We start from the raw sequence: 20,900 nt of genomic DNA, 5'->3' as shown, positions 1-20,900 counted from the left end.
TCTCGATCTACGGATGCACGAAACAAGACGGCTGAATTCTTCGTGGCCTCACGAAACCGATACGTATATACGATCTCTCGTCGTTCCTAGTACGGACACACGGTTTCGGGCTGTTGTTCCTCTCACGGTGTCACGGTTGTGTGCGAAGGGCCTGCGAGAAACCAGGATACCGCGGAACGGTTGTGTGTATGTTCTGTCGCGGACGCCAGAGAATGAGCAAAATTTCTCGTTTCGGACGATACGGCGGATAAACGGCCCGCAATGCTTGTAATTATAGCTGTGTGGTACCTTTAACGCTGATTTATCGCTAGTTTTTATAATTCGCCTATAGAGTTAGTTCGTCTTAACGTACGGTTCGCCGTAGAGAGAAAGATCACGGCCGGGCCCGGCTGAGCAGAGTGGAATAAATTAAAAACTGTACGCGCTGAAATCGCCGCCTGCGAATTAACAGTAGGTTGCAACGATGCTTCGAAAATCACTCGTTCAATCTTATCCCGTAGATATTTCAAAATTACGAATGACCAAGTATCTCTCTCGGTTTTTTTGTTGTGTTCCGGACAAACTTCTGAACAGTCAAGAAAATTCTTATCGACATACATCGGTGCCGTCATTCGTCGACGAACCTTGACGTACCGAAAAAGCACCAAAACGACCGAGTAACTTCGGTAGCATCGCTGTACGTTCATTGAATTCTGGCGTTTTTAGCGTCTCAGGAGAATTTGGCATGTTCCTTCGCTCGCGGAATCGGTTCTCGGTGAGAAAATAAAATTTTTAACGCGGCTAAGAAAATACAGTGTTCGATGCTCGTTACCTAGATAAAACAAAACCAACGGTGTCTTTATCTCCGTTTCGTATCGGTTCGGGGTGAATACCGAGCTTTAGAAGTCGTTTCTCGATCGCTCGATATTCGTCCGTCTTATACGGTTCTTCTTATCCACTCGTCGACGAAAAAGGTCTTCTTTGCAAGCACAGAATCTCGGCACCGGGGACTCGACCATCGAGACCGCCGGTCGGGCGGATCCACGGAATCCGATATGTTGTCGGAACGATCCCGCAGCCCTCTCGATCGTCGTTCCACGAGCACGACCGCTAATTATACATTAGATAACACTCACGGGGTTGATAAAAAATAAATAGCGCGCGGGTTCCCTTAGTTACGCATTAGATTACGCGGTATTACGACATATACCATTTTGTTTTTTAAAAAATAGTAAAAAACAGTGACTAAGTTGTTTTTCGCTTTTTCCACGTCGCTCGGAAAATCGCTTTGTATCACTATGTATTATATATATATATATATATATATATTTATATATTTATACCTGCTTCGTACAATTCTCCCCCATTCGCAACTTAACCTCTTGTCGAATTACTTTTTTTATACATACATATATATATATAATACCGTTACTGTATACATACATATACATTTATATATATAATTTTTTATTTATAAAAATAACATTCTGGGACTAAAACGTAACGTTCCAAAGCAATGTACAATGAGGAGCTGGCTGAGACGACCGATAAAGGTATTCTTAGCTCTGTTAATTTTCGATTTTTCATTCTTGCGCAAGGAAATCTCGTTTTTCTTCCTCGTTCGCCGAGACTCGCGGAATGGGCACGTTCCCTTTTGCTTCTACGGAACTTGAGGATTTATCCCGCGAATTGTCTTTTACCCGTCCGAGCAAAAAACCTCTTCACCGTACACACACGTGTCGCGAATGCTCCACATCGGGGGTGTACACCTATCTACGATGCGATCACTAAATTTATAATGCGATATTGCGATTAAGTAATTACTTGATTTTTTTTCTCTACGTCTCGGGGAGGGGGAGAAACAGCGATTTACGGCGGATTTCATCGGTAAACGCCGCGGAGACAGAGTTCGCAAAAGTAGACACAAGCTAAATCCCTTTATCGAGTCGTCACCGATTTCCCGTCGGGGATCAAGATCGAATGCACGTCGACACCGTTAACGAGGAAACGTTCCACACACACGCACACACAACGCACACGCGTCCGTCGAAACATCTCCATCGACGTCGATATGTCTAACTGATTTCTGCTTCTCGTCCACGATGCATACTCTCTCTCTCGATCTCTGAACAGATTCTCGTTACGATCGCGAGACAAAACCGCGAGACACGCTTTCTCGTTAAAGGAAACGAAGGGGGCCAGCATCGACGATATCGAGCTCCTCTGATTACGACACGCACGAGGGACGAGCAGCTTCGCGGAGACACGACGAACGAAAAAAGAAACAAAAACAAGATCGTCGCCGAATATTACGAGGAAGATAACCTCGGCTTTTGCCTCGTAGTTGCGAGATACGAACGCGATCTCCGTATTCACAAAACGCATCGATCCCTTGATACGCCTTTCGACCTAACGATAAAGCGGACATCGTCACGTTTTATCATTTCCCGCCGCGGAGACACTCGTTACTGTTAGTCGATCTCGCAAAACAACACGCCTCGACGTCATCGACGACGATTCACACGAAACGAGAAATGGTGTCCGTCGTATTAGTTCTATCGCAACGGAATTCGATTCCCAGCGGTTCACACATACACACACACACTCGCACGGCCAACACGAGGACGTGACACGTCCGGTTGGTGGTCGGTACTCCGCGATTGGCGGCCACGCGATTCCCCGTTGCCACCCACGAAGTATTAACAGAAACGGAAACAAAAAATAGAAGAGGGCCGGTCGTCAGGCGGACCCGCCCCCCCCCTGCTGGCGTTAATCGGTTATGGCTAGAAAACGCGGCATCGTCGGCCAGCCGCGTTTACGTTTGAGCTAAAAACGCATGTTGATCGTCCACCCAATGGACAAGCGGACGCTGGTCTGTGGACGCATCGCGGTTGCTTCGGAATGGGTGGTGGACTTCATCAGGAACGAACCACACGTCGTCGTCGTCCGATGGGATCACGAGGAACCGTCTGGGTTCGTGGCAAGGACCCGCCACCATGATCCGTCAACGCTGGATCCAGGTGTGAACTGGTGCCTCAGCGGGGAGCTGCGAATCGGTCGTCCTCGTGCAGGAAGACCAAGAGGACGACATGTTCCTGCGATCGTAGCCGTGCCCTAACACTCGCTGTAGGATGGCGGCGGCATACCGCGGCCGGTGTACATGTTGTCTGTCTGCGGCTGGAGATGGCAGACGACCGTTTGACCGTCCAGGACCGCGACCGTTCGCGTGTGATCCTGCTGGGGCGGTATACCGTAGGTGACGGGAAGACGGGGCAGCTCGCCCCGCTCGAACCTGGCCTGTTGCTTGCGCAGTTTCTCCCAGCAAGCGTTTAGGGTCCTCTCCACCGCGGGACTGTACTCGGATGGGTCGTAGTGAAGGTTCCCACCGCCGCCACGGTCCGTCAAAGTTTGCCCGTAATGCACCAGATTTCGATCCGTGGCCGGTGAGTACGGTATCAACGGCCTGTGATCACCGTAACTCCTCGAGGATTGTCTGCTCATGTCGCTCTGCCTCCTACCATCCTCGTCGGACATGTCCGAGACTTGAATCTCGCCGCCACCGACGCCACCGACCCCGCCGACACCAGCCCGTTCGATCTCCTCGTAAACCGGATCGTCCTCGTTTGCCAGCCCTCGTGGAAGATGCACGTGATGACCGTGCAGCTGATGATGCACCGGACCGTTGGCCCGACCGTCGATGATCTCCGTGTAGGTGTGATTGTAGGGCATCGCGACTCTCCTACCGCCCCCGGTGGTCCTGGTGCCGCTGATCTCGTTGTTCTCGTTCATTACTCGGGCCCCACGATTCCGGCCCGAGTGACCCAGCGTCAAGGTGTTGTGCGTCCTCGGTGAGTCCTCCTGTTCGGATCCGCCGTGTCCAGAGTCGCGGGAATACGATTTAAAAGAAATGTTCTGTGGGACAGATAGATTTGGTTCAGTCATTTGATTCTCGGCGGATAGACCGATGGGGGAGGTTCATGAGGAATAGAAAATACAGTAAATCATCGATGAGTGTTCGAAGGCATCTAGGAACTGAGGGTTCTGACGTTATCCTCACTACTGGACGCTCGATTGGTTTCATGGGGGACCCCAGTGGTAGGGATGACGTCTGAACACTTAGAGCCGAGGAGTCTTCGAACACTCATCGATGATTTACTATAAGTCGTGTGATGTTTGGTATCCGAAGGGTAGGTGTGGGTCGAGATGACGTGAACGTTGATCTTTGCAATTTCTATTTTTACAGAATATGAATATTTGTTTATAGTAATCCACGTTAATTATTCGAGACTTCGAAACGCAAGATCTTCGTTTTCACGGCATCGATGAATCGAATGAGGAGAGCAACGAGGATGTTTTCCTCGGTTTTGCTCGAGAACGTTTCACTAATAATTCACGAGCTCGCATGCATGGTCGAAAAAGGATGAGCGGGACAAAAAATTCCTTACGTGCTGTATGATATGTACAAGTACTATAATCGTTTTCATTCTTCATTCTACCGAATGTAAATTAAACACGCGCGCACACACACACGCAGACAAAAAGAACTACGCGTACAGACAGGTAAAGAAAATACGTCCATCCGTCTTGATATTTTTCTGTGTTCGTGAGAGGAAACTTCAGGATCGTCGTCGCAATCGCAAGCCGTACGAACTCTCTTGAATTTCATCGATATCGACGCGACGAAATAGGGGGAAGGGGAGGAAGGGGGAGAAAAAAACACACAGTCTTTCTCGCAATTCCACGTCGATAAATTCCGAACGAAAGTTCGCGGCGACCGAAAACGAACGACGTGAGAAAGGATAGGAGGGGAAACATTTCTCGTCGGGAACATTATTCCCCACACCTCCATGCTTTTCCGGAAGCGGTCGGGTATTACCCGTCGAACCGTCGAGGAGTGGTTCCCTTTAAGTGTGCAAGATTGTGTGATCTAGGTGCTGGTTAAATACGAAAAAAGAAAAAAAAAACAAGTGATATTACGGTAAACGACCAAAAACACGGCACACCATGCAGTGAATAGGTAAAGAAACGTCGTGAACAAGAAGTAGAATGACAGATGCAATGTTCGTTCGAGTACAAGTACGAAACGAGCGAGCGAGCGTGTATTTTTTAGGCGAGCGTTAGCTTGCGGTGAGTTAGTTACCTTCCACATGAGGTTTTTGTTAAGGTGGCCCCAAGTGGCGGTGGCAGATTTGGGGATATTGGGAGCTGAGGGTAAGAAGGCGTGACGGGCGTACGGCAGGGTGGCCACGATGTGAGCCTCTGTTGGAGAGGATTCACTTGGCACTGTTACTGTTGGTTGCCTATCGACTATCGCCCAGCTTCGACCGGACGCCAGGTACTGTAAAAATCGAACACCATTCGCCGTTTCCTTTTAACCCTTCGTTTACTGATTCGTTGTGTGGGAAAAGGAAAATGGAAGCGAGTTTTGGTGTATAAATACGTGTGAATCGAGGGCTTCGCCGAGTGTTCTGTGGAAGGTTTATGCTACGATTCCACGTGTGTAGAGTGGAACACACTCGAAGTGTTTTGGAAGATACGACTGATCGTGTTCTTTCTATAACGGATTAATTGTCGAATTATACATCCGAACGGTAATGGAAAAACGAAACGATCTTTTTAGTCGTCGTATACACACGTGGGGATTTAGAGCGTAAATGTGTGTAATATTTACTTACGAGTACAAAACAGTTAGGTGAAAACTCAGCCGGTTGATTGGCTCTATCGAAATCTTCCGCCGAGCCCAGTAAACAAAGGGTTACACGAATCTCACGAAAGCCATATATATCATTCACCTTGCATCATCGATGTCTCAAATCCCGGTACGATTGAAAAGTAGTCGGAGCCTTACAAAAATGGTACTTTCAATTTCGGCCAAATTTTTGTTAATCCACGAAACGAGGGAGTTATGCGCACGGATTTCAGTCGCGAGGAACGAATTACCGGGATTTCGTGTGACACAGTTTCAAGTCGAGTACCCGTCGTCCCTCCTCCCTTCGTTCCAGCAACCCCTTCGGAACCGTCACGGACACGGGAGATACGGAGCCCGGCAAATCCGACAATATCTCGCGGAGTTGCGATCCTCGCCGGAAGCGGTGGCGGATTTAACTCGTACACAGGGCGAATCTACGACGTAACAGGCTGAGATACGCGACGTCAGCACGCACACCTTGGGCCCACCAAGTACACCCGTGTGTCCGTGTGTTTTTGTCCCGACGCGCGAAACGGTACGTGATTGCACCCAGTTTTCCGGATTGTACTGGGACGAGTCACGCGAGGTCTACGAACAGACTTCCGGTTGGCGCGATCAGCCAAGTTTTTTCTCGTTTTCCTTGTGATGACATCGAGATTCGTTATTTTTTTCCCGATCCAAGGAGGAAGATAATCTTGGGAATCATCCAGTCCTCGTAACGCAACAACTCATTATTATTTCGAATCTCTCGAGTTTAACGAGAACGCGTCGCGAAATCACAGAGCGGCATTCGCGTAGTTTTACGGCTCTTCCCCGATCGTCATTAAGTGGTTCCCATTAGAATTGATACGACAAGATTCTAAAATCAGACGATACGAGGGCATCCTGCCTCGATCGTGGATCTCATTCAGGAATGTTTCGTTCCGCCGTGTCCGCGATTATCAATTTTTTTTTTCTTTCTTACCGTGGCGGTAATAAGACGGCGGAAAGCAAGGTGAGACGCGACACGCGAGATCGTGGCGCGAGGGAAAACGAGTCTTCCTTATTTTTATTTTTCGTTTTTCTTACTGTACTCTTGTAACGAGGCGAGAACCGGGCCGGTTGCTCGTTTGCGCGGCGTTGACGTACAACCGTGCCTGGGACCAGGGTCGTTCACGTTCGCGAAGAAACAGGCATGATATTGACCGTTGTCGAGGGGACCGTTTCCAGGGGGACGTAAATATAATTTGTACCACGACGGCGAAATCGTTATTATCGGTAGTCTTTTTTATCTTGCGTTCGCTAATTAGAAAATCCACGGGGATTTGAACGTTTTATGAATGTTCTATGGACGAAATAACGCGATACCGAAGCTGGTCCTTCCAAGAACGGACTGGACCGCTAACACGTCGACTTCCACAGTGGAAAAGGACGTACGTAGTCAGACACGCGTCATTTCGATTTTCAACTCGTTGACTGCCACAGTAAAATAATCCATATGTAACCAGACAGACTTGATTTCGGTTTTTAAGCCATATGTCGTCGGAAATGTATGTATTTAGTTAATAGAGGCTCTTGGTATTGTTTTAAATTATACCGTGACATTAATTTTATACAATAAGTATGTAACGGTATTTAAATAATCCTGCTTCTTTGCAATCTACGTGTCATCTACATTTGGATGACGTAGCAGTCAAAATGTTCAGGGGTTGTACCTAGACAGGAGGCCGAGAAAACCCGAATTTTTAGAAAGTATATCAATTTAAACCCCTGGTCGCGACGAACGTAAACACGGCCGGCTAATAATCGTTGAAAAAGTTCCGTCTCGTGTGAACCGTTTCATACGAATATCTGTGATCTGCTCGAAACATCAAACTGCCGCGAACGCGTACGTCTGAACCGGCCCTTAGAGGCTTACGTGATCCGTGTTACCCCGCAACGTTCGCGTCTCCCATCGCGCGAATGTGCACCTGGTTTTAATTAGCGAAACTCACGGTACGAGGGTAGAGCAAAAAAAAAAATAGGAGAAAAAGGAGTACGTGTGTGTGTGTCGAGCAAAAGTGACCATCGTGCGTACCCGCGTATGTTGTGTGTGTGTGTGTGTGTGCTGCGAAGGAGGTGTGAGAGAGACGTGGCAGGGATTGGTTCGCGGTGATTTTGTTTTTTCTTCAGCCCCGACAATTTCACCACTGTCTTACGGGGGGGTTAAATGACCGATGTTGAAAAAAAGTATTCTTTTCTTTTCTTTTCGGAGTTGAGGGCCTGGACCGAAGCGTTCGATTGAAGAGCGACGATTAGTCGGCGCGGGAGGGAATCTAGCGAAGTCACGAATAAATTAAAGCGAGTCAAGTTCTTCGATCGAACGACCGCTCGGCTGTGGGCGGGCGGCTTAAAAGTATCTTTCCGCGTGGGCAGAATTCGATAGTACGGGACTCGTCAACCTTTAATTGTAAGTTTATGAATTTTCTAACAACGATATAAGGCCTGTGCAACGTGCGACTGTGTAATCGCATTCTGCCCACGTCCGGTGAAACAACATTCGCTCGTACATTACGAATCTTTCGGAACGTATATACACATATATACTTTCTTCGTGGTCCATGGAAGTTTGTTTAAATATATATATATATTCGCCGTGTAATTGCGTTACCGGTCGGCTCACGCGTTGGTGCCGCGAGACATAAAAAAAAAAAAAGGATTCGATAAGCGACGAACAGGTTTCCGTGGAAGCCATGACTAACTTGCTAGAGCAGATGTTGCGGATCGGAATGTAGGAACACTCCCCTGGTTCAGGCCTCGCAGCAGGGGCTGCTGGTGACTTTTTTTGTTTCTTGTGTAGGTACATACGCGACAGATTCCAGAGATGCCGTACAAAACTGTATGGTGGAACGTTAATTGCAGAAGATTGTATGGTACTCAGCTAGTTACACGATAAATTTTTCGACAGCCTGTACAAACTGGAAATATACAGGAGGGCGAGTCAATAAAAGCTACTGTCTAAAATAATTCATTACCTATTGGTTCTATCACAAAACGTTTTTATGAATTATTATTTGTTTTTGAGGATATCAAGGTGACCTTAATTTTTGTCAAAGTCAGTTCCATCAATAACAACGTGGTATTAAAAACAAGATACGCTGACTTTCAAAAAACTCAAGATCACCTCAATATCGCAAAAACAAATAAGATATAAGAAAAATCAAATTGCTTCTATCCGATGCGTCCCTTAAAGTGCTATATAATTCATAAAAACGTTTTCTGATACAATTAATGGGTAACAAGTTATTATAGATAGTAGTTCTTTATTGACTCACCCTGTATATCTGAATAAAAAAAGGTTCATACAATTTTCTATTGAACATAATAAAGCGTATTTATGCATTTAGCTCGTTTCAAGCATTATTACACAGCGTATGAATTACGAACCATTCTCTAGAGATTCTTCTTCGTCGTCAAGACACGAAGAACATGCTCCTTTACGATTAGTGTTGCAAATGCATGATCGCGTGCACGTAACGATCTTTATCGTCGATTTAGTCGTATTAATGTGTATGCAGATTTTGCGTTGCGATCGCAATTTGCAAAAGTCAGGCAGCCAGTGGGCAGAAATGGGTGAAAGTGTCGGATGGGGTGGTAGTGGCCGTCAGAGGCGCAGCTGCGAAGCCGATTGTAAATCATCGATGTTACGGATTCGTTACGTCTCTCGTGCGTGTGCCACGTCGAAGCGTTTCATTAACGATCCGGAACATCTGAAATGAATGGCGAACCGCGCGATACACGGGCGCGCAGTCCGCCAGGGACATCGCAATAAAAGAATACTTCGGTGAATAGGGTGTATAGGGGGGGAGGGTGGTTTTGGGGGGATGATGGAAGGGAACAGGGTACAAAGTAGCCAGCAACCGCGTTACACCAAACCCAGAGCCAGATAAGAAGCACGAAAATCACCATTTTGTTAGTAGAAGATCTTGCAAATAGTACGTTCGCGTGTTTTACAAAAGGTGTGCAGATACGAGCGAGAGAACGTGCTTTTGTATGTTTCGGCTGGTGCTCGAGGATCCGTAGATCGATGTTCACCGCGACGAACTGTTTCTTTCGTCGTGCTCGTACGGCATTCAACGTTTCCTCGAAGAACCGAGCGAATTTCTCCGGGACAAAGAGAGACAGAAAGAGAGAAAGAGAGAGAGAAAAAAAGTGTGGAAAACACGATCGAATTCTCGATTGACAATTATACGTGGAGGATCGTCTGTGTCGGACAACTACGATACCATCCCTGAAATTGGGCGAATTCACTGGCGGAAATCCAGTAAATTCGTGAACCGTATAAAAAGAAACAGAAAAACAAGGAGACCCGATGCAATTATATAATTGTCATTCGCCGTCATTCGTCATTTCCAGTCGCTGAGCGCGGGACGAGTTTAGTAATCGCTGTTGTGCTAAATCCGATAAAATAAACCGACAATTGGCAATAAATATTTCCCGTGGAAATGCAACGGTACACCGCGACTCGTAGTTATCGTTTCATCTACAACCATGTGGTATCGCTGTTTGTTCCACGCAACAGCGATATAAACATGTTTAATAATATCTTCTCTCTCTCTCGCTCTCTCTCTCTCCCTGTCCTTTCTCCATTTACTTGTTTCTATTTCCCTGTGCGTGTTTCTCTCTCTCCCTACCCCCCCTCCAAACCTCTACCCCTATCACTCTGTCTGTCTCTCATCCCTATCTCTCTTCCCCTCTAAACACTCTCTCCACATGTGAACGCGACAGGATTTAAAGAGTCCGAACGGTTCGTTAAATGCCTTTTTAGCTCGTCCCCCGGCTCCACGGAGCCAGCGTTTTCAAGGCGGCGAAGCGATTCCCGGGTGACGTTAAAAAAGTATGTGTGTGTATGTGTTCAGGCACGCGCCACTTTCGTGCGTTACGCAACGACGATTCGAAACGAATCACCCTCGACTAGAAGGGGGTCGAAGACACACCCACTTCGCAATATATCCTGGAACAGACTTGGGGTAACACATTAAAAAAAAAAAGAAGAAGAGAACGAGAAAAGAAAGAAGAGCCGCCCATACCACGAATACGAAAGGGGGTTATGCGGTCGAAATTAGCATATTATACAAAACGGAAGAAGAGAGCCTAGGGGTGGCGTTTTTAACAGTGGTAAAGAACGCTTAACTCGGATGCCACGGGGCGTTTCAAAAAGTCCTGCGGTGTCTACGTGGGGATTCTACTGAAGCGTGTCTAAGTCGACTCTCAATTTACGGAAATCAGTCGTCTGTTACGATATTATCCCGACAGTGTTCGGATAATTGGATTCTACGCCGAATTCAGAAGAATTCAACAGGAGAACAGAGGATGAGAAGACGCGAGAAAGTCTGTCGATGTCTCTTACGCAAGGCGTTCTGAAACCGTCGCGGTGCATCGTTGAAGTGAAAAACAGAAGGAGACACATGAGTAGGAAACCATTCCTCTTGATCTCCGTAGATGATCGTGCAGCGTAGAGAGAGAGAGAGAGAGAGAGAGAGAGAGAGAGAGAGAGAAAGAGGCCCTTGGTTGCATCGCCGGACGTAGGAATTCGCCCCGATAAAGGTGCAAGAACCTCCCGGGCGGGTTATCAACTCAGGAGGGCAGGTCGGCGTTCTTGGAATGAGCGACAGAGCGGCGATAGAGGGAGTGTGTTATTAATTCCAGTACCATTAATCATACTTGCGTTACTGGCAGAAACAAGCGATAGACCTAGTGGTGGGGAGGGAGAACCGGAAGAGATTAATACAAGAGAGCGTTTGCGAGAAGACGAGAGAGAACTATCCAGTTAAAGTGCAAGTGGGAGACAGACAAACGGGACAGTGAGAGAGAGAGAGAGACCTATTTTTAATTCGTCCCTCCGCCGTAATGAAAGTACCCCTCCCCCCATCATGTGTATTTCGGTCGTATTCAAGGTTTGTTCGACCCCTCCCAACCCCCTCCCTATCGCGAAATATATAAAAGGCCCGTGTGACTCGAGAACTGTCGTACGATCACAAAAATACGTTTCTCGGTTTGGTGTAGAAGCGGCTATCGGATACCTTGCTGAGCGGGATGCCTATTGTGGTTGCTAGGTGCCATCATGTGCATCTGGTGTGCCCCGACCGGCGACCTCAGCGACAAATTGTTCAGGTTCACGTTTATCGAAAGATTCGTATTGTTACAGGCGGCGGTCAGGTTGTTGTGATTGTTCGGCGGTGACGTGGTGGTCGGTGTTGTACCCACATTGGAGGCGGTATGCGGCGACAATCCCGAGCTGTCCGTGGTAGGCGCCGACGGGTTCGACGAGGTGTTGTGCGACGAAAAGTCCTTGCCGCCGTTCGCGCCGGCAGCACCGCCGCTGGTGCCGGAGGAGCCGCCCGAGCTTCCGGTCACCGTCTTCGAGCACCTCAGGCACTTGGGCAGCCACGAATGGCGGCGCACGAACTTCCTGTACTCCTTTCTCACCTGGAATTGCAAAGCAAACCCACCCCCCGAACGAAACGTTTTTTTAACGGTGCACAAAGAACCAAGGTAAAGTGCGAACGCGTGTTTTGTTCTATCCTTTTTCTTTTCTATTCCGTTTTTTTTCTCGTCGTTTGACGCATGATAAATAAAAAAAAAGAATACGTCAAGATATGTAGAGGTGAACATAAAAAAGGAAAAAAAAGTCCTCGGGACCGGGTAGGTATTTTTTTTTTTGCCGAGGAAACGTGTATGATTTTATGGCAATTGGAGAACTCGAAGACAAGGAACGATCAACGGAATATTTACGAAGCGTTTCCGTGCCGAATTTACAGCGAAATTAGGAAAAGAGCGGTGCATAATGCGGTGGCAACCAAAGTGTAAACACGGTTTCGTGGTGATTAAAACGAAACGAAAGAGGGTCGATGAACTGCAAATCAGAGTTACAAGGATAATCCCTCGGATGATACGTCGAATAAACGTGGGCGATTGTTGGATTGCCACAGCACTTTATTCGAGACATCGTTCTGTTTGTCATTCAATATGTTTGTTTCTTTTTTTTTTTCATTGTGTGATACTGTTTATACGAGACGGTGGTAACATGTGATCCCATTCACGGGTGAGATCCTCTTGCCTAAGAATTACTCGCACTTATAATAATAATAATAATGAAGAATCCGCTTTGATACACACTGCATGGAATTCTTATGTTACAAAGATGCTTGACTCGTGATTAAGTAACGTATCATTAACTTACGATAGAAACAGTTTTACAATCTTTATATATATATATATATATATGTATAAAATGCTGCCTGCTCGACAATTGATTCTCTATCTTCCGTTATCTTCTATTTCATAGCGTCATCGATTCGAACTTTAACGGTGAACTTAAACAGAGAATCGCGAGACTTACATGCGTATAGTAATATCGTACTCTCGAGTAAACTAAAGAAAGAGATCACGTGACATCATCGTAATTAACAACAAACTCTTTACAGTACTTAGCAAACGATTCACGACCGTTCGTGATTAGTTCGCGATTTCAGGGTGGTCTTAAAGTAACGTAGACGTTTGGACCCCGACGTATTCCCTTACCTTCTCGTTCTGTACGCAATGGAACACAAAGATAAACAGCCCCTGCAGACTATTCAGTATGGTGAAGATGTACGCCATCACGACGGACTCTTGGTTCAAGTAGAGGAGCCCGAACGTCCATGTGAGTCCCAACAGAAAGACCAGGACGATTGCGCCTCTCAGCCATGCCCTGCGTCGGAAACAGATTATCAATTAATCACGCAACTTAAAAAAGTATGCCTTACCGCGGTATTGATCGTAACGTGGCGATGCTTAAAGGATCGTGAATGAATATATGAATATTTCGGTGGATCGATACGGAGGACGGTGGACTGCGGGCGCTAGAGAAGGGAAGAGAAATGAAAAAAATATATAGGTAGAGAAAGAAAGGAAAAAAAAAAACGCACACGCGAGTAAAGAGTAAAGGAATCCCCGAGTCACGTGGTATTAAGGTTAACGTACCAAATGATCGATGACGGTGTGACTTTAATTCTAATAATTCCAATGCTACATTTGTCACGTTCCTTATCGAAATGGAACGGCGGGAACACGGAAGATTATCAGAACGGTGTTGTTAAGGCGCCCTGGAACTGCACGCAACATTTCGAGCGAGTCCGCGAGAACCTTAAACGTGTGTAAGTACGCTACCTTAGTAATGTTGCTCGTTTCTACGCGTGTTGTGCACTGGGGGGGTGTCGGTGAGACACGTTCCACCGAAAGCATTAGTATCGTTAAATGTTATCGTGAGAGAGAGAGAGAGAGAGAGAGAGAGAGAGAGAGAGAGAGAGAGAGAGAGAAAAAGAGAGACTAAGAAGCCGAGGGTTTAGGCTCCTGTAAGCATCGCACACACGTACAGCACAACTCCCGTACGTTTCTTTCTTTTTGGGCCTTTTTGTTTCGTCTCGTTCGGGGAAACGGTAGGAGTTCGTTTTCTTTTTCGTTCTGTCTAAACGATTACACGACTACATAGTAGTATGTACTACCACGAGGATAGGAAGGATCGGGATTCCAATGGGGACCGAGGGATCGTACACAAGCTACCACAAGTGGGAGAGGCACAGGGTTTTCGTTTCACTTCTAATCTCGCGTATTCTAGGCTACTATCTCAAATCAGGCGTGTTACACCCGAAAAACTAAGGATAATATTACGGCATGCGGAACGAATCGGTCGTGTGTACTCAAAGGAAAGGCGTGAACGCGAGTGAAACCAAGGAGCAAAGGGAAGATCCATCGATCGGGCGGCACGTGTGCTCTGCGAAGCGTTCCACCACGAAGAACATCATTCGCCACGCAAAGCAGCGGTAATTGCAAACAACAACGTTACTCAGGCTCTCGTACGCAACAACGGGCGGGGAATAGGCGACTGGCACAGAATGGAAGAAAAAACGATAATTGCGATTCCAGTGAGTAGCACGATCGATCCGATAATCGTTCAATGATTCTGCGTGTGTGTGCTTGTTTGTGTTCATCACGACGACACGTTTGCTACTAACTACGTTCTACATTCACATGTGTCAAAAAAATCGAGACAATGATCGTTAGATCGAATGTGACAAACGTAAGATATAAATACGTATACTGTGTGGGTGTGTTTGTGTGTGCGTGAATGTGAACTAAAGAAATAGGGTGAGAAAATCATAAAGGCACGTGTGAGAACGACATGTGTGCGAAACGTTAATGATGATTAATGATGGAACGAGAATTGAGTAATAATAAATAATGGTAAATATCTTACAAGTGCGCTTGCAATTTGTTGGGAAGAGCATTCTCTTCCTTTCCACTACCAACCAACCACGCCATGCAGAAGAATGTAGAACAGTGTAGACAGAAGTGGGTAGAAGATTTAATACAAAAATGAAACAAGACAGCAAAGTTAGGTGATTGTTCCGGCACCATTAATTAATTGATTATTTAAAAAAAAAAAGAAAAACAAAAAACAGTTTTTTTTATTTGTTCGTTATGGTGCAACACTCGATCCGTATTACTACGCACTGGTGTTTCTGGCGTTAGTGTAATCAACATACAAAAACAGTTTTAATTATAAGTGTATTGATTGAAGAATGAAACACAGACAAAGAAGATGCCTCACGAATAGTTACGATGAAGCCAGCCCTGATAATAATTCGAGTCGAGTTTGCAGACAAAATTGAACTACCATCACCGATATTTCTATACGGAGATTTACCAAGTTAATACCGTGTCGTTAATTAACTATATCTATTCAATTTGACATAGTTCTGTTCGCTTGATTTAAATCGACAGAAACGTGTAAGAAATTATGTATTATCATTACTTGTACGTCCCTAATTGAAGCTGGACTGTGAGATGGCTTTTAATATAATCTCTCCTCGGTTTTAATAATCTCTCCTCGGTTTCGATCGCGAATCAACGAGTGTCGTCAAAATTATAAACATATATATACATATATGTATACATATATGTATCTGGACCCCAGAGCCAGAGTATATTAAATCTACTTTTTTAAGAAACTGACATTTTCCATGTTTCTTGTATCAAATTTTTCAATCTTTCCAATGTTAAAAATTATTTCGTTTCAAGTAGTGTAGTTCTGTTTATAATAGTGTAAAAACGATATTAAGTCCGTATCTTGTCTCGAGCCAAACAATATAAAATTTATCACATAGGGAATTTAATGTAATGTTCACCATTTCTAGACATCGAGAGAATTTTGAACCACACGGTTCCAAAGTTTGGAAAATGTGACTTAATACACTTTGGTTCTGGGGTCCAGATATATATGTAGTCGTATATACATATATGATATATTGAATACCTAAGATTTACAGCAATACAAGTGGTGTGTCGAACGAACGAAATCTGCGATCATTCCAACACAGGTACTGAACAGAGACAAATAACGAAACAAAAAAAAGAACTCAGCATGGCCGCCAAAAATGATGCGTGACAATAAGATCATCTTTCGGGGAGATCTCTTTAAGCAAGTAAAGCTTGCGAACGTGAACCGAAAGCATCAAACAAACACTTTGATTATCTACTCGACGTGAGGATATCGTATCTCGAACGTGTTTACGGACGGACTCTGATCGATCACTTTATATATAGAGATATATATACATATACGGATTTACTGTTTACGAATTACAACGTTTACAACAAGCCGGTAATTGCTCGGCTTACCTTGCACTGGCCAAACGAGAGTGCTCCTTACTCTTCATCGCGACCGTCGTGTTCGCGTGCCGACACATCATGTAAATTGCCATCGACAGGAATACCAAGTTTGCCTGATGGGAGAAAATCAGAATATTAATCAGCGTTCACCATTTTAATCGAGCAACTGCTGCTGAAATGAACGATCGTTTATCTGCTTGTTCCTATCGTTAATTCAAGTGTAACAATTTCTTGTGACTACGACTAGTGGTCGTGTGAACATTGTATTAATTTGCATAAATTTCTATAAACTATGTCTTTTATAAGTAAGATCAGCGAGAAGAGAACAATAATTTTATGTAACTTCTTCGGTACGCATTGTATAAACACAATAAGAATACCACTGAACTGAAAATTTTGATATTGAAAATCTTTTCTTCGAAACTATAAATTTTAATACTAAAAATTTGAATATAAAGTATTTTATATGGAATCTAGTACACGTTCAATATCTTTCAATGACTAAATAATTCATTATTAAACGATTAAAGTGCTGTTTAATAAAAGCAGACTAAACTCGGACGAACATTTATAGAAACTCGTACCAGTATAACAAGTATCACAGGCCCAACGAAGCTGAAGATGAAGTAGTTATCCGCCCGTAGCCAACAGTACCGATCGGTCCCGTAGCTGAGAGGATCGATTATACAAGAAATGGCCACGACCAGCAATGGTGCACCGTAAGCGACCAGATAGTACCAGCGAAGTCTCGATTTTTCTGCTTCGAAGACCTCGATCAGCATCACGTATAATTGGAATCCTGCAAGAAAGTTGACGAACGGTTCAGACAGTTCTCCAACGTATTACTTGGTGTCTCCTGATTTTAGAGTGTCAATGGATATTCAATTGCGAGGGAATACCTTCTAGGAACATCCAGGCGAACGCGCAGAGGAAGAAGAAGTGGAGCAAACCGGCTACGATACCGCAGACAATTCTCTGATTCGTTTGGCCGATTCCGCAAACGAATAAAATTTCCGCGATCAGCAGGCACACGCAGAGATTCTTGTGAATTGTTGTTCTGTCCGACTGTAACGATACAAAAAAGAATACGGTGTTCAATGATCAAGTTATTCTTGGTTCGATGGTAATACATGGTAAAACTGTATTGAGTGGAAGAAGATCGTTACCTTCAGTCCGCGAAATAATTGGAAAGTCAGTATAGCCAGGATGAGACAGACGACAGAAATGATGCAACCGATGTAGGTGATGATTTGTAATGCGACTTGGTGGGCGATGTCCAATCTTACGGCGTGAACGTCCATGAGAACGGCGAAGTTCGTAAGATGGTTGCATTCGCAGACCGTGTGAGTCTCGTTGGTTTTTCGTATCTGGCAACCTTCCTCCGACCAAGCGCTAAAAAAAGCATATACAAGTCAACTAAAGAACTTATTTTCATTTCCGTCTTCGAGAAACTTAGACAAGCCGTATAAAAGGTGATTCTGTTACACTCACTTCGATGAATCTAAGTAGCTAGGAACTGTCTTAGTTACACGAAAATTACCTCAAGATGTAGTCCCAGAAGACGCATGTCGGATTGGTGACGTTCTCAATGGACAAATGCTTGAAATAGACTCTGACGGGCTCGCTGAGCTGTATATGCCTGCCTTTGCCCAAAGACGCGGAGATCACTTTGCTATTTAGAAGCCTGGTCGTGTTCCTTTTCGGCAGCGGTTGCGGGTCGTCGTTCATGACTAGGGACGATACCTCGGCTTGCGGCTGCAGGATCTCCTCGAGTCTGTCAAAGGCCATGAAGACCAAGCGGACAATACCGCCCGCGCTGTTCTCCAGCAAAGCGCCTCTGGTCAGTTCCACCCGATCGTTTGACGCCGTCCACCTCTGTTGGGCGGCCTCGGTCGGGAACACCTCCAGATCGTCGCCGATGTTCCGGGCGTCCAGCACGCGAACTTCCATCACTAGGTTCGAAACAAGGAAATTAAACTGTAATTTCAGCATTATCGTTTCCTATCGAAGCGATTCAAGACAATTGACTATAAGAATGAAGAAAGAAGTTATTGATCTAACAGACACGAAAAATCGGTAGACAGAAGTTGTAACGGTAGCATACAGGAAATCATCGATGAGTGTTTAAAGGGTCTTCGGCACCGAACATTAAATATACCAAAACAAATATTTTTTTTTATTTTGACTTCAGAATTCTAAGCTCTATACTGTGTTAAACCTCACCAAAATGTCAGCGTTACAAAAAATGGGGAGTGAATTAGGTACCAGTGAATTGAAAGGTAAATTGTTAGAGCAATGTTTAATATAGATATTAGGACGGTATTTTTGTTCAGCCAAGACGAACGAATTTTATGGTGTGATTCACATTCACCATTCTTTCTTTGACGTTCGTCAAGACCGCAACTATAAAATTTTACATGGTGGATTCATCCTCTCTCTCTCTCCACGGTGGAGAATAAAACTAACCGCGCGTGCAACATTTTTTCCTCGTCGCGTCACCTATTCTGTTCGATCAGTCATAAACGCGACGGCGGCGGCTGGTGACGGGAAAAAATTCGAGGCATGCGATGATGGGCACGGAGTTTTCTGCTGGCACGGAAGAAAGAGCACGACCAAGGAAAGGGGGGGGGGGCAATATTATGTTACGTGGCATCCGGCCGGCTGTCGCTCATCAAACTCATCCTCATCCTTTTTGCCCTTTACTGTTATGCTATTTATCACGTGCGGATCTAATGTTGCTAGCTACTTCATTCGACCGCGGCGTATAAATCCCTTCCAGGCTCAATCACGACGCGCCACCTTACTTCCGGGAAGTAAATCAAATTGCTCGTAATTTTCCTTGCGGGAGAGGTTTTGTTGCGATAATGGTGGAACCGAGAGTAGAGAGAGGCAAAGCTCGGGTTACAACATTATCCAGGAAGGTACCAGAGAATTACGATGGGTTTGGATCTTTGTTTTATCTACGCCGGATATTACTAGCGTCGCATTCTCCAGATAAGGAATCTAGATTTATGCGACCGAATACTGAAGTCGGACCCACGGTATTACTCGCGTTGCCCATTGTACAACGGGCTAGTCCGAGCTGCTAACTTGCTACTCTATCGCGAGCTACTTCTTTTTTCAACAGATGATCCAACACAATTGATAAACTGGATACCTGTGCGGATAAGTTCTCGAAACGAACAGTGCAATACGACCAAGACACGCTGTGTCAATCTCGACGAGTAATTGCAATGGTAGTTAATAAGAGGATCAACGTTCCTTCGTTCATTTATATTTTCTGCCTACAGAATTCTTGATCAATGAACATCAATCTCTGCCAACATCGAGCGACACGAAATGTCCAATTCGAAATGGGACTCACCTCTGTCTCGAAACGAAACTGTCCATAATAGAATACGTATTATTCAACGAATGAACTATACTTACGTATGTTCCTTCCCACATGAGTGATCGTTTTCTCATGCATCAGCGTGTCGGCCAACAGGAACGCGTTCTCTTCCAGCCCGGTCAATAAGGAGGTCGCGACTCTCATCTGCTCCTGATGACTGAGGTCCTTCCAAGATGCCATTTGCGCTTTGTCCAGGAGATTACTACCTGTCCTCACGACACCTTGCAGCAACTCCGTGACGCTCACCTCCCGTTGATTCGCGTCCTGGTACGTTCTGATGTCCTGGGCCATTTTCTCCGCCATGTTCTTCATGATCTTGGTCGTGATCATCATGTCGCCGCCGTACAATCCACGGCTGTTGTTCGTCACCTGCGACAGCTCGCGGCTTATACCGAGGATCACGTCGCCCTCCGTCACTCGATTCTCGAGTGTGGTCAGCCAGACCGATCGACACTCGCTCAAATCCGGACTGTCCCGATGCCAGAATGCGGAATCGCCCTTTGCTAGGCATCTCCATCGTGCCAGCCCGTTCGCACCGCCTGGACAGCTCTGTACAGCTACGTCGCCGGCTCTGGTCGTGTTCCACGAGAGGTTCCTGGCCATCACCGGGGGACACACTTGTCTGCCGTAGTCGTACCATTGCCCGTTCGAGCTGGACTCCGGGTAGAGCGTGCTGGGCACTGGAATATTTGAGTTAGTTACGAGCGTTAGTTGGCCCGTTACTTGGCTTTAGTTAATGGCATGGCTTTAATGTGATTCTAGTGTCCGGTCCCCGGTGGGGAAGCTTAACGCGCGACATCGTATCTGGTCGGGTGAAATGGAATTTTGGATACCCAAGGGTGTCTTAATCTTTCGCGGTGATTGTTACGAGTTCGCGAAGTTACAATGAAGTCGAAGCTCCTCTGGCCAGCAACCCCGATACAATTTATACACGAGGCTATCCGAATACCGTTTTAACCCGCGTAATTGCGATCGGTGCTGAACGATAGAACGGTAAGAACTGGGGTGATAGAGGATAAGGTGGTTGGATACTGGGCACTTCTATTAACGGTTACAGATCGATACGTTTTTAATGTATTTCCGCGGCCCCTTCGAGTCAGAGACAGCTGAAATTTCGAAGCTCTGACACCTGCCCTTTGGACGTTAACCCTTTCGGCAGGATCGTCGAGT

At 45.7% G+C, this 20,900-nt stretch overlaps 1 protein-coding gene across 1 annotated transcript in view; it reads right to left on the bottom strand.

Annotated features, from left to right (window-relative positions):
- Positions 1-3,093: 3,093 nt before the first annotated feature.
- Positions 3,094-20,900, bottom strand: part of LOC107188921 (latrophilin Cirl-like) — a 46,054-nt gene continuing 28,247 nt past the window's right edge. Inside the window, exons 7-17 of the mRNA XM_015577319.1 lie at positions 19,769-20,410; positions 17,880-18,291; positions 17,506-17,731; positions 17,239-17,404; positions 16,924-17,138; positions 16,349-16,452; positions 14,925-14,969; positions 13,211-13,379; positions 11,894-12,115; positions 5,120-5,317; positions 3,094-3,891 (exon numbers count right to left, since the gene is read on the bottom strand). Of these exons, the coding sequence (XP_015432805.1) occupies positions 3,094-3,891; positions 5,120-5,317; positions 11,894-12,115; positions 13,211-13,379; positions 14,925-14,969; positions 16,349-16,452; positions 16,924-17,138; positions 17,239-17,404; positions 17,506-17,731; positions 17,880-18,291; positions 19,769-20,410 (3,197 nt within the window). The remainder of the gene's footprint in view (positions 3,892-5,119; positions 5,318-11,893; positions 12,116-13,210; positions 13,380-14,924; positions 14,970-16,348; positions 16,453-16,923; positions 17,139-17,238; positions 17,405-17,505; positions 17,732-17,879; positions 18,292-19,768; positions 20,411-20,900) is intronic.

The sequence above is a fragment of the Dufourea novaeangliae genome, unplaced genomic scaffold, assembly GCF_001272555.1.
Source record: "Dufourea novaeangliae isolate 0120121106 unplaced genomic scaffold, ASM127255v1 scaffold125, whole genome shotgun sequence".
Lineage (NCBI taxonomy): Eukaryota > Metazoa > Arthropoda > Insecta > Hymenoptera > Halictidae > Dufourea > Dufourea novaeangliae.
The sequence above is the reverse complement of the archived record's forward strand: the minus strand, read 5'-3'. Positions and strand labels throughout refer to the sequence as shown.